At 40.8% G+C, this 16,014-nt stretch overlaps 1 protein-coding gene across 2 annotated transcripts in view; it reads right to left on the reverse strand.

Annotated features, from left to right (window-relative positions):
* Positions 1 to 16,014, reverse strand: part of grtp1a (growth hormone regulated TBC protein 1a) — a 77,078-nt gene that overhangs the window by 38,873 nt on the left and 22,191 nt on the right. For both annotated transcript variants that reach the window (XM_072584716.1, XM_072584718.1), the window contains one exon: positions 7,965 to 8,089. In XM_072584716.1, the coding sequence (XP_072440817.1) occupies positions 7,965 to 8,089 (125 nt within the window). The remainder of the gene's footprint in view (positions 1 to 7,964; positions 8,090 to 16,014) is intronic.

Genomic DNA, 16,014 nt, shown 5'->3' on the forward strand with positions numbered 1-16,014 from the left:
TCCATTATCACACTAAGGTGCTTGCCATTTCAGTTTTGTTGACAACTCCAAATGGTTACAGTCTCGTTAAAGTGGGCCTATGAACTCCAACGGATACAGGCACACCCTTTCCAACCTTTCCTCACAAGATAACTACTGCATCCCAGGTTTCAGTTGGATGAACTTCTCTGAATGAATTTATATCCATTTTGAAATAAGTGAGTCCAAAACTACATAGTATGCCAGATGTGGCCTCACCAATGATCTATACAACTGTTGCAAAATACCTTGACATTAGAAGAAAAGCAGAAATAGCTGCAGAAATTGAGCAGGTCTGGTAACAATTTTCCAGTTCTGGATGAGCTAGGGAAGCAGCACTGATATTGTCATTGACGTACTGGAGAAAGAGTTGTGGGGAGGGATGAGTAGGATTGGAACAAGGACCATCCTCTAGTATATCAATGACATTATCAGTGCTGCTTTCCTCTCTCATTCAGAATTGGAGATTCCAATTTCCACCCACATTCACTATCACCTGGCCCAACTTGGACTCCTCCATTTCCTTCCTTACATCTGTTTCCATTCTGGGGAAAGGCTAGCCACCAATATCTACTACAAGCCCACTGACTCGCAGTTCCCTGGACTTTACATCCTCACACCACTTTTCCTGTAAAGGACTCCATTCCATCCTGTCCAATTTTCCGTCTACATCGCATCTGCTCTGATAATGCCACCTTATGCAACGGGGCCTCAGAAACATGTATGTTTTTGTCAACTGAGGACACCCTGCCACTGTAGTTGACAGGGCCCCTAGCTGTGTCAGACCCATTTGCTGCACTTCTGCCCTCACCCTTCTCTTCCCTCCCATATCAGCATTAGACTACACATGGTCCTCACTTTTAACCCTTTCAGCATCCATGTCCAAAGGATCATAAGCTGCTGCTTCCACCACCTCCAGATACATTCCCCACCCTTCTACCATGTTACAGGGACCATTTCCTTTGAGACATCCTGGTCCACTTCTCTTCCACTCATAACACTTCCTCACACTCATACAGGACATTCCCATGCCATTGTAGAAGGTGCAACACTTACCCAGTTAACTCCTCCCTCCTAATCTTATAGCCGTCAAGGCTACAAGGTCACACCTTCCAGGTGAAGCAACAATTTATCTGCACTTCACTCAATCTAGTGTACTGTATTCACAAAGCACACACATAGCTGTACATAGTGTGGTACCCGCTAAACTGGGAACACAAAACGCAGACTGGGTGACTGTTTTGCAAAAACAACGTTTCAAATGTAAAAATGACCCCAAGTTTCCTGTTGTGTGCCATTAACACATCACCAAGCTCCCTGGACTACATCGGTCCCGGGCTACTGCACTGCTCCAGCGAAACATAATGCAAGCTGGAAGAATAGTGCCTCATTTTCCACTTGGGATCCTACAGCATTCTGACTCAATATCCAGTGCAAACAGTTTAGGGTCTGAACATCATCTTCCATATCCTTACCAACCCACAAGCACCAAGCTCTGTCATCACATGGGCTGCTTTCAGCACAGCCAACCCATCTTCACCTGCATATTATCCCACCAGATTTTCTCCTTCCTCGATTTACAATTAACCATCCCTTTGTTAGAGTGCGGGGGGGGTGGGGAAAAGGGGAAAGGGGTTGGCAACGAGAAGGAGGGGTTGTGATGAGGGGTGAAGGGGGGAGTGGAAGACAGATGGGAAGAGATAGGTGGGCAGTGGAGGTATTGGAGGGGAGGAAGTGGTGAGAGAGAATAAAGATAAAGAGAAAAAGAGACAGAGGGAAAGAGAACAAAATGAATGAATGATACATTTATATTCCACGTTGCAGGACCTCAGCACATTCTACAGCATGCTACTGTAATACTGGGAGGTGCCACAGCCAAACTGCACATAACCAGTTCTTACAACAGCAACAAGATAAATAAACTGATTACAGTGTTGACCTCTGTTGGGCAAAGGACATGAGAAAGAAATTCATTATTTCTCCAAAATTGGGCATGGGATATTTTGCCCTCCCCAGGAGAGCTGATGGGAAGTTGATTTAATTTGTTGCTAAAAAACAGAACAGTTTTGTCACACGTCATTGTCCCTTTACTACTCCTCATGACCTACAACTTAATGAGTAAAGTTCTCCACTGCTGATGGATCTGGCAATGATCAGCTTAAGTGATGCTGAAGACGTACTGTAAACTTGTGCGGAAAAGGAAATTTGATAACGCTAATGGCCCATCGCAACTAATTAGCTGAAGTGATAATCACAACACAAGTAAACTAAATAATTTTCCACCCACACGGAGACTGTCCTGAAGGCTAGTAACATAGCAGTAACTGCTTATTCCAGCCTAAAGGCAATGTATCAGGCATATCAGACCTGTCTACTCATCATGTGTGTGAAAGACCAGGTGATACAGAAACCTGGTCAGAGAATTAACTCGGAGATCAGGGACTGGATGTCCATGGTAAAGAGGAGATGTTAGGGGCCAGGGAAATGAAAATCTTGGAGGAAGTGAAGGGTATGGGTGGTGTCACGAACGTAGGTGGGGAGTTCTTGAACGAAGGGGGACAGGATGGTGTCGAGGTAGGAAGAGATGAGTTCAGTGGGACAGGCGCAGGCTGAGACAATGGGTTGACCAGAGCAATCAGGTTTGTGAATCTTAGGAAGGAAATAGAATCGGGCAGTGCAGGGTTTACGGACAATAAGTTTAGAGGCTGTTGATGGGAGAACCCCAGAGGTGATGAAGTTGTGGATGGCGTGGGAGATTTTCAGGGACTGGATGTTCATGGTGAAGATGAGGTGTTGGGGGCCCAGGAAATGAAACTCTTGGAGGAGGTGAAAGGCATGGGTGGTGTCACGAACGTAGATGGGGAGTCCCTGGACCAAGGGGACATGACAGTGTCGAGGTAGGAAGAGATGAGTTTAGTGGGCCAGGCGTTTTCAGGGACTGGACGTCCAACTGATCAGAGAATTAAGTCTCAGAAGAATGCAGGCTAATGGCAATTTCTATTACACCTTTTCCCTAAAATTGCTATGATGTCTTATCTCCGGACAGAATGTAGAAAGTGTATTTCCTTGCAGACTGGAGACTGTACAGATACATTGTCTAATTGTCCAACAGAGGAATTTTTTTTAATCAGCATTATAGCCTTGAACTATTTACCTCAAAGAACTCACTTCCAAGACGAGGTGGCAGGCCTCAATTGTGTCAAGGTCAAGGCTGCAGCTTTTCATTCAGAAATACACAAATGTATGAACGAGGTGGAGAAGCCAGCCATATGGTTCCTCAAGCCTGCTCCACCATTTAATAAGATCATGGTTGAGCAGTTTGAGTTTTGAATACCAGATTTTCCCATTGACTTCTGATACCTGTGATGTCCTTGTCTGATGAGAATCCTTGTTCTGGCGGAGGGTCACTGAACTCCAAACATTAACATTGCTTTTCTTTGTACAGGCACTACCAGACCTGCAGAGATTTTCCAGCACTTTTTATTTGAGAATTTACCTCCACCTCAAATATTCAATGATCAAAATTCCACTGCCTCCCAAGACAGAGATTTTCAAAGTTGTACAACCCTCTGAGAAAAAACTCAGTCATTCTCATTTGTGTCTTAAAGATGACACCCTAATTTTTAAACAATACTAAGGGAATAACCTTTTTATATCTATTATGTATACAGAGACAGGAGTGAGTTGAGAGAGGAAATAGCAGAGGCACTGGTAAAAATTTTCAATTTCTCTGTGGCAACAGGAGAGGCTCCAGAGGACTGCAGGACAGCCAATGTGGTACTGTTATTCAAAAAGTGAGCAAGTGACAAACCAGAGATCTATGGACCAGTCAGTCTAACGTCAGTGATGGGGAAACAATTCTGAGGGACAGAATTATTCTGCATTTGGAGAGGGAGAGATTAAATCAAGTACAGTCAGCATGGTTTTATTAAGGAGAAGTCATCTCAGACCAAACTCAGTGAATTCTTTGAAAAAGTGATCTAATGTGAAGATGGGGACAATGCATTTGACACAATCTACTTGGATTTCAGCAAGGCTTTTGAAAATATCCCACATGAGGGACTGATAGCCAAGGTAAGAAACTACGGGATCCAGAGAGGTTGGGCTGAATGTAACCATAACTGGCTGAGTTGAAGGAAGCAGAGGGCGATAGTGGAGGGGTTGGAAATCTGTGTCCAGTGGGGTTCCACAGGGATCAGTAGTGGGGCTCTTGCTGTATTTGTACATATAAACTATTTAGTCTTGAATGTAGTTAGTTGTTCAGCAAGTTTGTGGATGACACAAAAACGGATGGGGTGGTAAATAGTGAGGAGGATAGCCTTAGATTACTGAGGGATATAGACAGGCTGGTCAAACAAGCTGATCAGTGGCAAATGGGTTTCAAATGGATGTTGCCTGGGGTGGAAGTTTCAGTTATGAAGGGAGATTGGACAGACTAGAGGTGTTCTCCTTGTAGCAGAGGAGACCAAAGGCGGGGAGCATGACTAAGATGTATAAACTTACCAGAGGCACAGATCCGGTAGACAAGAAGGAACTTTTCCCCCTTAGTGGGGGGATCGATGACCAGGAGGCATAGATTTAAGATAAGGAGCAAGGGGCTTAGAGGGAATGAGAGAAAATGGTTTTTAACTCAGAGGGTGGAGATAATTTGGAACTCATTGCCTATAAGGGTAGAAGAGGCAGAAACCCTCATGACATTTAATTATTTCCATATGCACTTGTGATGTCAAGGCATACAAGACTATGGGCCAAGTGCTAGAAAATGAGGATAGAATAGTCAGGTGGCTGTTTTTCACTGGCACAGACTCAAAAGGTCTCTTTGTTTGCTGTAGACGTCTGTTTACAAATGAGTTTCTCAAGATTGTTCTACACTTCAATCCAATTATCCTTCAGTCTTGTCTACTCAAGTGGAAACAACCCAGTCTATCCAACAATTCCTCATAAGACAAGCTATTCATTCCAGACAGGAATCGAGTAAACCTCTTCTGAGCCACCTCAAATGCAATTATATCCTCTCTTAAATAAGGAGGCCAAAGCTGTACAGTTTTCCAGATGTTTCACCAATGTTTTGCATATAGAAGGATATCACCCTTCAGTTATGCTCATTTCCTCCCAAAATAAACGACAGTCATTTGTTGTACCTGCATACTAACATTTTGTGACTTGTATACCAAATCCCCGAGAGCTCTCTACACTTCAGAATTCTGCAACGGTTCTCCATTTAAGCAATAATTTGGCTTTCTTCTGTCAAAGTGAATAATTTTGCATTTTCTCCACAGAATACTTCCATCTGCCAGAATATTTGACAATTCTCATAATTAAAGCTCTTGTTCCACCTTAAAAGCACCTCAGTATACAGGAAAGATGAGCAGGAATTTCTTTTGAGTTTTGAGAAGCTCTGAAACACATTGCTGTAGAGAGTTATGGGAGCAGAGTTCTTGTGCATAATAAAGGTTGAGATAAATAGGTTCTTGATCTGCAGGGAAATCAAAAGGTTACATGGAAAAGGCAGGAAAGTGGGCATGAGGAATGATGGATCAGCCATGATCATATTGAATGGCAGAGCAGGCTTGAGGGGCTAAATGGTCTACTCCTGTTCATATTTCTTCAGATATTATGGTCTTATCAACATCCTTTGTGTCATGCACAAAATTAGCTAACAAGTCTTCGCTCTTATCATCTAACTCATTGATGTAAATTGTAGAAGTCTAAGGTCCCAGCACAGACACCTCCAGGACTCCACTTGTCACACCCTACCAATCAGAAAATACCCCAGATACTCTTCTGCTCGTGCTCACATATTAACTACATCATGAGCTCCTAGTTGTGCAATAACCTTTGATATGTCACCTTATCAAATGCCTTTTGGATACCCCAATATTTTATATCAACACGTTCCCCTTTATCCAACGCACATATTAGGCTTTCGCAGAACTCCAAAATTTCGTTAAACGTTATTTCCCTTCAACAAAGCTGTGCTCAGTCTTTCTAATGATGAAGTTTTTTTTCCCCATGTGCCAATTATAACTCATTAATGATTGATTTCAACAATTTTCCCAAAAATGACCTCAAGATAACTGGCCCTCCCTTTTTGAGGAGTTATATTTGCTACTTTCCGGACTGATCAAGCCTTTTCAGAATCAAATGAATTTTGAAAAATTATGAATCTACAGCCTCATTAGCCATCCTAGGATGAAGTTTATCATTGACTTTATTATTGACTTATTAGCCAACATCTCCATTAGTTTGTTCAGTACTGCTTCAATAACTATTGCAATTTAACCAAATTCCTCTCTCCTTGCTATCTCTTGATTTAAAGCTGTGACTGGAAATATTTTTCTATCCTTAATGGTGAATAAAGAAGGAAAAGCCTTTCTCATTTGATTCAACTTCTTAATTATCTACTATTAATTCACCATTCTCACTCCCTAGGGGACACTTACTTAACCTATTCTTTTTAAAATATGTATAGGAACTGCTGCATACAGTGTTTACAGTTTTAGCTGGTTTCCTCTCATCCTCATTTTTCTCTCCTTATGAATCTTTAATCATTCTTTAACATCTGGCCTGTTGTTCATTTTTACGCAAAATATGCTCCTCCCAAGTTGGACTTTTTTTCTTCTTGTTTAACACTTACACCTTATTTTCTGCATTAGTGGAATCTGGGCTGAAAAGACAGACACAATATGAGGAACAAAAACAAGGTGCAAAGTGCTAGACAGAAATGGGAAAACAGAAAAAGGAGAAGCAAAGTAAATCACAAAGGCAAGCAAATGCATGCATGCCCAATTTAGGAAAGGTGAAGCACAGGAAAGGGAGATGGGACAGGAAAGTTACAGGGAAAGGACAGAGAGAGAGAGAGAGAGAGAGAGAGAGAGAGACACACAGACATAATGAGAGCGAGAGAAAGACACACAGAGACAATGTGTGTGTGTGTGAGAGAGACAGACACAGACATAATATATGAGGGAGAGAGTCACACACAGAGACATAACGTGAAAAAGAGACATAATAATGAGAGAGAGAACAATAGAAAGAAAATATGAGAGAGAGAGAGAGAGAGAGAGAGAGAGAGAGAGAGAGAGAGAGAGACACACACACAATGATAAGTGGGCGTGGGAAGAGTGAGTGGTGGGAAGTAGGAGGAAGAAAGGGGAGGAGGAGAAAAAGAACGAGAGGGAAAGTTGGACTGAAGAGACACATGTTGAATACTTTCTGCACTACATGAATTATTTAGCTACGTGCTCAGCTGTCCAATGCAACCAAATCTTTAGAAATTGGATACTGAGTCCACAGCAAAAAATCCGAAGTGGTAAGAGGATCATATTCAATTTGTTCACGTCCCACAGACACTCAACTTTCAACTGCACCATTAATGACTCAGGTTTGTACTTCCATTTTCCACGTACTGATCATTCATTACATGCTTTTTGACATCAGATCAGAGTTGGAGGAGACAGTGCCACATCTGAGAGGGCGCTCTGATGAAGAGCCTGACAAAGGCAACTGGCTTGTGCATGAATCAGGTGACAAGATTTGTATAACTGGGGAGAAGGTGGTGTCGTAATGTCACAAGTCATGGGGTCCAGGGCAATGCTCTGGGGCATTGGTTCCACATTAGCTAATGGAACCAAAATTCAATTAATTCAACCTGGAATCAAAAGCTCACCTCATTCATGGTGACCATGAAACTACTGGCAACTGTTGTAAAAACCCACCTGGTTCACTAATGACTTCCAGAAAGATGATTCTGCTATCCTTACTTTATCTGGCTTACATGAGCCCCCCACAAAAACGTGGCCGATTCTTTGATTCTTAACGGCCCTCTGGCTTGCTTGGCCATTTCAGTCGTTTAAAAGGGAGTTAGGGATGGTCAACTAATGACCAGCTTAGCCAATTACACCCATGCGTCATGAAACAAAAAAAAGTTTTCAAAAATTACATACCTGGCAATAACCAATATTTTTATTGTGGTTTCCATATGCCACTAAAATGTTGAAGAGTGCATCTTGTAAGGAGGGGTTTGCAGTTTTGCGAAACTGTACATTGTCAGGAAATGTTCTGTTAATGTCTGAAAATTAAAGCAAACAAATTTCACTTTTAAATCTCAGCATGAAATGGTTAAAATGTCCTGTCACATCATTGAATGGTGTGGTTTTAATGATTTCCACCTAAAAACCTTATAATCTTTCTTGAAGTTGAATCTTTTATGGCTACATCAGGACTTGGAATATTTAGATGTAATGATTTGGATTGCATTCTGGATTAGTGGTGCTGGAAGAGCACAGCAGTTCAGGCAGCATCCAAGGAGCTTCGAAATCGACGTTTCGGGCAAAAGCTCTTCAACAGGAATCACCTCAGTGTCTGCAATACTTGTTCACAAATTCTACACACTGGTTTCCAGCAAACATTTTTAATAATTGAGTTTACATCTCAATCAAAAGACTGGGCTTCAGGGCAAAGTTGGCTTCGATATCATTTAGCTTTGTCAGAATTTATATCAAGTGATTTATTCATTAAATACGTGATCATTATATTTCATGCAAAACAAGATCAAACTGCAGACAACAAAGTGGAATACATGAAAATTAATGGCTGGGATTTTCAACTATGTCAATCAGCTATCTGTGCTGACTTTGTGCATAAATGAGGAAATTAGATAAGTGCATGAGGGAAAACAAACAACAGAAGGATACGCTGATAGGGGAAAATTAAATAGGCTGGGAGGAGGCTTGTGTAGAGAGAAATTCATTGAACTGAATGATATGACTGCTGTAACTCCTATGACATACTGAGAATGGACAGAAAGAATGAAACAAATGAAGGGAAGACTTCCCATTTATATAACCAATGCACTTCTCAGTGTTTTACAGCCATTTAAGAACTTTTTTTTTAATGATAAAGTTATCTTTATCAAACTGTTTCCATCTGCCTGTCCCAATGTATCCTGGAAAGCAAACAAATATTACAGGATGGGCATATAAACCTACTTCAAAAACTGCACTTGGAAAGATGTGGTTATGGTGATGCATAGGTGCTGCCAGAAGACCAGAGATCATGGGGAACACTGCCACAGGACTTCGGAATGATCAATGCAACACAGAGTTTCACTGAACTACACTGCTTGTTCCAACAAGATGGTCAGTTCCTGAACCATTAAATGACAGACAGCTGCTGCTATTGTACTATATAAAACCAACCTGCTATTATCAGAAACAGAAGCCTAATTGCTGAAGGACATCTTCTGAATGAAAGAACAAACCAATTTCACCCAAAGAAGCAGCAAATCTATCATTCCTACTGGAGATCCACCCTAAGACTCTAGAGCATCCAAACATCCATAAAGTTGAATGGTCTCAATCATAAACAAAGATTCCCTTTATTATTGAGGGAACAAAACCAGGTGAGGTCCATTGTTATACAGATTTAGGGAGTAGGACAACATATCATAATGATCATCATAATAATCATGGTTTTGAAAAGGAGTCATCTTAGACTCAAAAAAGGAATTCAGTTTCTCTTCACACAGGTGCTCCCAGACCTGCTGAGTTTCCCCAGAATTTCGTGTTTGTTTCTATGTCTATTGTGATTTCACTATATTGAAAGAAAACATTAATTCAGAAAATGAAAATTACACATACACTTCTTCAACCATAAAATCTTTCAACAAATATTTCATTCAGGTACACCAAGAACAATAATCATTTGAGTTGATTTACAGTCACACTTCAAAGGGTCCATAAGCACTTTGAGCTGTAAAACAAACTGTAAAATGGCAGACACATTGTAAATAATAAATGGTTTTGCAACCATTCATGCAGCAGTAATTCAGACTTCTATCAACAATCAGGGTGAAACAGCAAGAACCGATTTTAAAAATATTCCAGACATTTATTTTTCAAATGATTTAAAGGGCACAACATCTAAATGCTTTCACTGGTCCTTGAGACTTTCTCCAGTTAATTTTGACATTTCTATCAACAGTGAAAATGAGTTGGACAGTTAATGAAATTCTGCACTACTGTCTGTTAAGCGTTCTTATTGGCTTCTTGCCTCCCACAAAGGTAACCCAGGACAACATCAAAAGCGATCTTTCTGTCTCCAAAGGGGTGGCCTAAATATCCAAGAAATGCACAGAGTCAGGCCTGCTCTTACCATGTCTTCTCTGCTTTATGATGTTAGACAGCTAGCTGCCTCTGTGAGCCAAGCATCCATGAATCCCAACCTGACTCCATTTTTACTCCCACTAAAATGGTCAGTGCTAAATTTGGGGTCGAGATTTAATAATTTCAGGATCATTGATACTTTTGTCATGACAGGGAGCTTCTTCATCATGGCAAAACTCCAAGTCCAAGTGTGTGGACAAAGTGGAACACATTCTGCCAGACTTGGAATAATAAACTAAACTTGTCCAACAATACTGCACCAAGTAACCAAGTAACCAACAGCCACCTTTGATCACTTGCAAAGAATTTGTTGTTGATCTCACTTCCTTACAGCTAGCTTCACCATTCACATATCCAACCTCGTGGATTAGAATTATCCTTTTTTTATTGGTTGGACAGAAATTAACCGAAACAAAAACAAACTCCGATGCTTGCAAATCCACTTCACTAGCCAGCTCTGCAGCATTCCTCAATTCATTGTTTTGTTTTTACCATGGCCTCTCACACATAATTTGATACAGACACTGGCATGGCCCGAATTTAAATGAACGGTCATCATTGTTCTGTAGGTTTTGAATCATTCCCATGACATGGGAATTTACAGAAAGGTCAGCAATCGTTGCGCAGCAGCCAACTCTACTTGTCCTCAGAAGGATGTGCCTATTAGTTGACAGTTGTAGACTATATAGTAAAGGTACCTCATGCTGGAGATCCAAGTCTAGTTGCTCTCACCCAGGAATCAAACTTCAGAATCTGATCCCCCTGTTTTATTCTAAACTAAGCTTTAACCCCATATTCCTATCCATTATGTAGCTGGTGCTCATTACAGATGCCTCAGTTACTTCCAGACTAAACTGACTAGCACTTTCCTTGCAGGCCTTCCACCCTCCCCTATCCATAAATTCCAATGTCTCCCAATTTTTGGCACATACGTTGAGCTATACTTAGTCTGACACATTCAACACTCAATTGAGTTAAATATTGCCCGTTCCCATTACATTTAAAATCCTTCTGTCTATGTGGCTTGGCCTAGCCTGCTCACACCAGATTGCTAACTTCTCAAGCCTGGTATACCTTCCCAAATGTGCACACTTTACCCTCTCTTCTGCACCATAGGATATGGTGAAAATGCTTTCAACTGTTCTGGTTATCAAAATCCTCCCCCAAATCTCTCAGTCTCACTCTTTACTTCAAACAAATCAATCAGGAAACAATTAAAGTTATATGACAAACAAAATAAAATAAATGAGATTGCTTGAACAGCAACATACACAACATCCAATGCCAAACAGGGATACATGTTACAAAAACCAGAGAGAGGAATAGGATGGAGGAGAGAACTGCATGCAGCTGCACAAAGAGAGGAAAAAATAGTAACAAATCATGTTTGGAAATGAATATATTGGTTGCACTGAAGCTCCATGTGAAGGTATACAAGATGAATCAGAGCAATGTGTGTTATTCACATGTTTCACAGTTTTTCCTTCTGGGTAGCAAGTTAAATAACGAGGATACAATGCATTGAGAAAGTAGATGGCAAAGGACTAACTAGAGAAAATAATAACAGCAATAGATAAGACGACAACAAACATTAAGATAGATATAGAATTCTTAAGGCTTGAGATAAAGGATAAGAAGGAATTGATTAGGTTATTAGGAGTATACTTCAGAGGCTTTTGACATGGTCACGTGGGAAGTGTTAGGAAGACCTTATCAAAGGCTAGCTATCCAGTGATTTTCATCAATGTCTTCCATTTCCTCACCAATACTCAAATGACAGAATCCTCTGAAGTCAGGACAGGGCCCAAACATGCATGGGTCATCACCCCACCCTTTTTCTCATATTCATCACCACCATTCTTCACCTTGTAAAGAATGAGATTCCCAGGGGTGTGGACAATCCCACCCCCACCCACCATCCTGCAGACAAAGTTTTTCAATCTCAACCAGGTGAAATCCAAGAAGAAAATGACATCAACCACCCTTTTGAATTTCAGTATGCGGGTGGCAACATCACCTCTGCCCGCTGAGGAGTACCTTCAAGCCTTGCTTGACACCTTTGAGAAAGCATGTCAAAGAATTAGCCTTAACCTCAAGATGACAAATTGTTAGCATACCTGTCCCAGGTCATCATGTCCTGGTCCATTTTCCAATTAAGATCAATGAAGAAATCTTCCCAAAAGGTGGAGCATTTTACCCTACCTGCGAGCTACCTCCAAAGCTGACAATGATGCAGAGATGCAGCATTGCATCCAATTTAGAGTATTTTGTATACCTAAGAATGTCAGTCTTCAATGATTGCGACATCCATGTTGATAACAAGAACATTGTGAAAAGATAGTTATCCGTCAGATTCTTCTGTATGGTTCCAAACCTTGGTCTATGTAAGACATCACCCCAACACCCTGGAGAAGAACCATCAATGCAATTTGAAACAGATTCTCTATATCAGGTGGGAGAACAGACATACTAATATCAGTTTCCTTGAAGCAGCCATAGCACCAGCATCAAGGCCATGATTATCTCCTAAACCAACTCTATCTGGATGGCCACATGTTTAGGAAGCACAAGTCTGACTGCAAAAACAAATCATCTTTGCCCAGCTCAACAAAGGCACTCAAATAAGAGGACAAAATAAGCATTTCAAAAACTCCCCAAAGGCTGACAGTCATAGAGTCAGAGGTATATGGCATGGAAACAGGCCCTTTGACTAGGTTTCTTAAACTGAAATAATCAAATTTGCCTGCATTTACCCATATCCCTCTAAACCTTTCCTATCTATGTTCTTGTCTGAATGCCTTTTAAGTGTTGTAATCGTACCCACATCTACCACCTCCTCTGACAGCTTGTTCTATATATGCACCACTCTCTGTTTGAAAACATTGTCTCCAAGGTCCTTTTTAAATCTTTCCCCTCCTACTTTAACCTCCATCAAGCAATGCAACATGGACATCAATACAAGACCCTCATTCAGAAGAAACCAACATGGAGGAACCTCTGTATGAAGTGACACAATTCTTTGAGAACACCCATCAGCAAGAGGAAGTACAGGAAATGGCACCAGACAAAAAGTGCTCGCAATTTCAAGGCCAAGGACTAAATCCATCTCTCAAAAACATCTGTCAAATCCGAGAACTAGATCTGAAATCAGGATCATCAGGCACCTTTGAACTCAGTGACACAGAATTTCTTGGATGGATAATCATACTTGTTTGAGAATGATTGCCACTGACTACACACCAATTAACAGTAGAAGAGAACTGATGGGGGAAGTGCATAAATTTATCTTGAGCATAAATAGAATAGAGAATCATCATCTTGGGAGATTTCATCCAGACCCAAATGAACTGCAACAACTAGGGGGAGAGAGAGGGGAAAGAAATTGAGTGCTCCAGTTCAAGATAATGATTATGAAAGACATAAGACAAATATAAAATAATAGCTTAGAATGCAGCTAATGATGGACAACAATGATGTAACTGCCCAACTGAAATTGGAACAACTACTGATTAACTAAAACACTGAAAAACAAATAGGGAAAAAAAAAGTAAGATTTGCATTTAGAAACATTTTTATGACCTCAAGATGGCCCAAATTGTTCGAAGTGATGAAGTACCTAAAAATTATAATCACATTGCAATGTAGAAAGCATGACTTGCACACATCAAATCCCTACAGATAAGATTATGATCATGACCATGTTTATGTCATGTTGGTGCATTGATAGTAGCCATAACACCACTGTTCTTCAAATTAATTAATTTTTTCACAATTACATGAAACAGCAGCATGTACCACCTTGTCTCATTCAAAAGATGGTATCTCTAAATGTGCAGCATTCCCTCAGAACAGTACTGGAGTGTCAGCATTATTGTGCTCAATTCCTTATTAAAACTTGAACCCACAACTTTCTGACTCCAAGTGAGTGTGCCATGGCAGACTCAAGATCGAAAGAAATGGGAATTATTTCATGAGAAATCTTATCCATCAACAGAACAAGTGTGAAGGAGTAAAAAATGAAATACCAGGACGAAGGCAATGATGATCAGGGTAAAATTGAAAAGACAAAAAGGCGTTTGTTAAGTACATGAGTAAAGGAGAGAATGACAAAAAGGAATAAAACAAGTTTAGTATAACAATTAATAAAACAATAGCAGAAATGTAACCATTGTCATAAAAATTCATATGATTCACTAATACCCTTTTAGAGAAGGTAAACTGCCATCTTTACATGACCTGGCCTATCATATTGCTTCAGATCTGTAAAGATGTGATTCATGCTTAACTGCCTTCTAAAGTTGCATCAAACTACTAGAAGGCTAAAAAAATGTTGGATGGACAACCTGGCAAACCTAGACCTGTGAATCTTGCAAATTCCTTCCTTCAACATCCAAAGGGTTATGCTAAAATTGTGAGGTCTGTTCCACAATATCATCGAGCTGCAGCCTGACAGTCTACGAAGGTATGAACCTGAGAGTACGACTGTCCAGACATCATCTATGAGGGTTCCCATTCTGCTAGCACCATGGTGCACAGTCAGAAGAAAGGGAGTTACCTTGATGTCCTCAACATTGATTCTGTACTGCATGAAATCTCATGGTTATCAGATCAAACATAGGTGAAGAAATGTGCTGATTACCACATACCATTTCTCCAACCTCCTCCCATCTTCTGTTTCATGCGCCCCAAAAACAAAAACTGATGAAAACTCCTCCAATCAATGCATGACAAGCTGGGGTCTCGAATCCATGGCTTCCTTTTCAAGGGTTTGCTGATGTATCGGCAGCAACTAATACAATGCCCATTATACTGCTAGGACTGGCCAATCAGGTTGGTTGGCTGCTTCCAAGGCATGATCTCCTTCCCCATGAAGGGTAGAAGTCTCACTCTGCTGTTAGTAAATGTCACTTAGTGTCTTATTATTATTGCCTTCAGGTTTTTTTTATTCATTACTTTTCACCCAACCTTTTAATTTCAGGGCGAGGCAGTGCAACCCCTTCTACTCTTTAAACCCCAGTGTTTGGTAAGAAATTGCAGAGTCTAGAAAAGGGCAAGTACCAAGCTAAATCTATTGCTATATTAAAAGAAAAGTGACTGAATAAGTTGAGGAACGCATAGACCAGTTAGCGTCATTGAGTCATAGAGATGTACAGCACTGAAACAGTTCAGTCCAACTTGTCCATGCCGACCAGATATCCCAACCCAATCTCATCCCACATGCCAGCACCTGGCCCATACCTCTCCAAACCTTTCCTTATTTGTAAACCCATCCAGATGCCTTTTAAAATGTTGTAATTGTATTAGCCTCCACCACTTCCTCTGGCAGCTCATTCCATACACATACCACCCTTTGCGCAAAAAGGTTGCCCTTTAGGTCTCTTTTATATTTTTCCCCTCTCACTCTAAACCTATGCCGTCTAGTTCTGGACTCCCCCATCCTAGGGAAAAGACCTTGTGTATTTATCCTATCCATGCCCCTCATGATTTTATAGGCCTCTATAAGCTCACCCCTTAGCCTCCAACGCTCCAGGGAAAACAACCTCAACCCATTCAACCTCTCCCTATAGCTCAAATCCTCCAACCCTGGCAACATCCTTGTAAATCTTTTCTGAACCCTTTCAAGTTTCACAACATCTTTCCGATAGGAAGGAGACCAGAATTGCAGACAATATTCCAACGTGGCTTAACCAATGTCCTGTACAGCTGCAACAAGACCTCCCAACTCCTGTACTCAATACTCTGACCAATAAAGGAAAGTATACAATCCACCTACAATATCCTACCTTCACTATCCTATCTACCTGCAACTCCACTTTCAGAGAGCTATGAA

Source organism: Chiloscyllium punctatum, chromosome 15 (assembly GCF_047496795.1).
Source record: "Chiloscyllium punctatum isolate Juve2018m chromosome 15, sChiPun1.3, whole genome shotgun sequence".
Taxonomy (NCBI): Eukaryota; Metazoa; Chordata; class Chondrichthyes; order Orectolobiformes; family Hemiscylliidae; genus Chiloscyllium; species Chiloscyllium punctatum.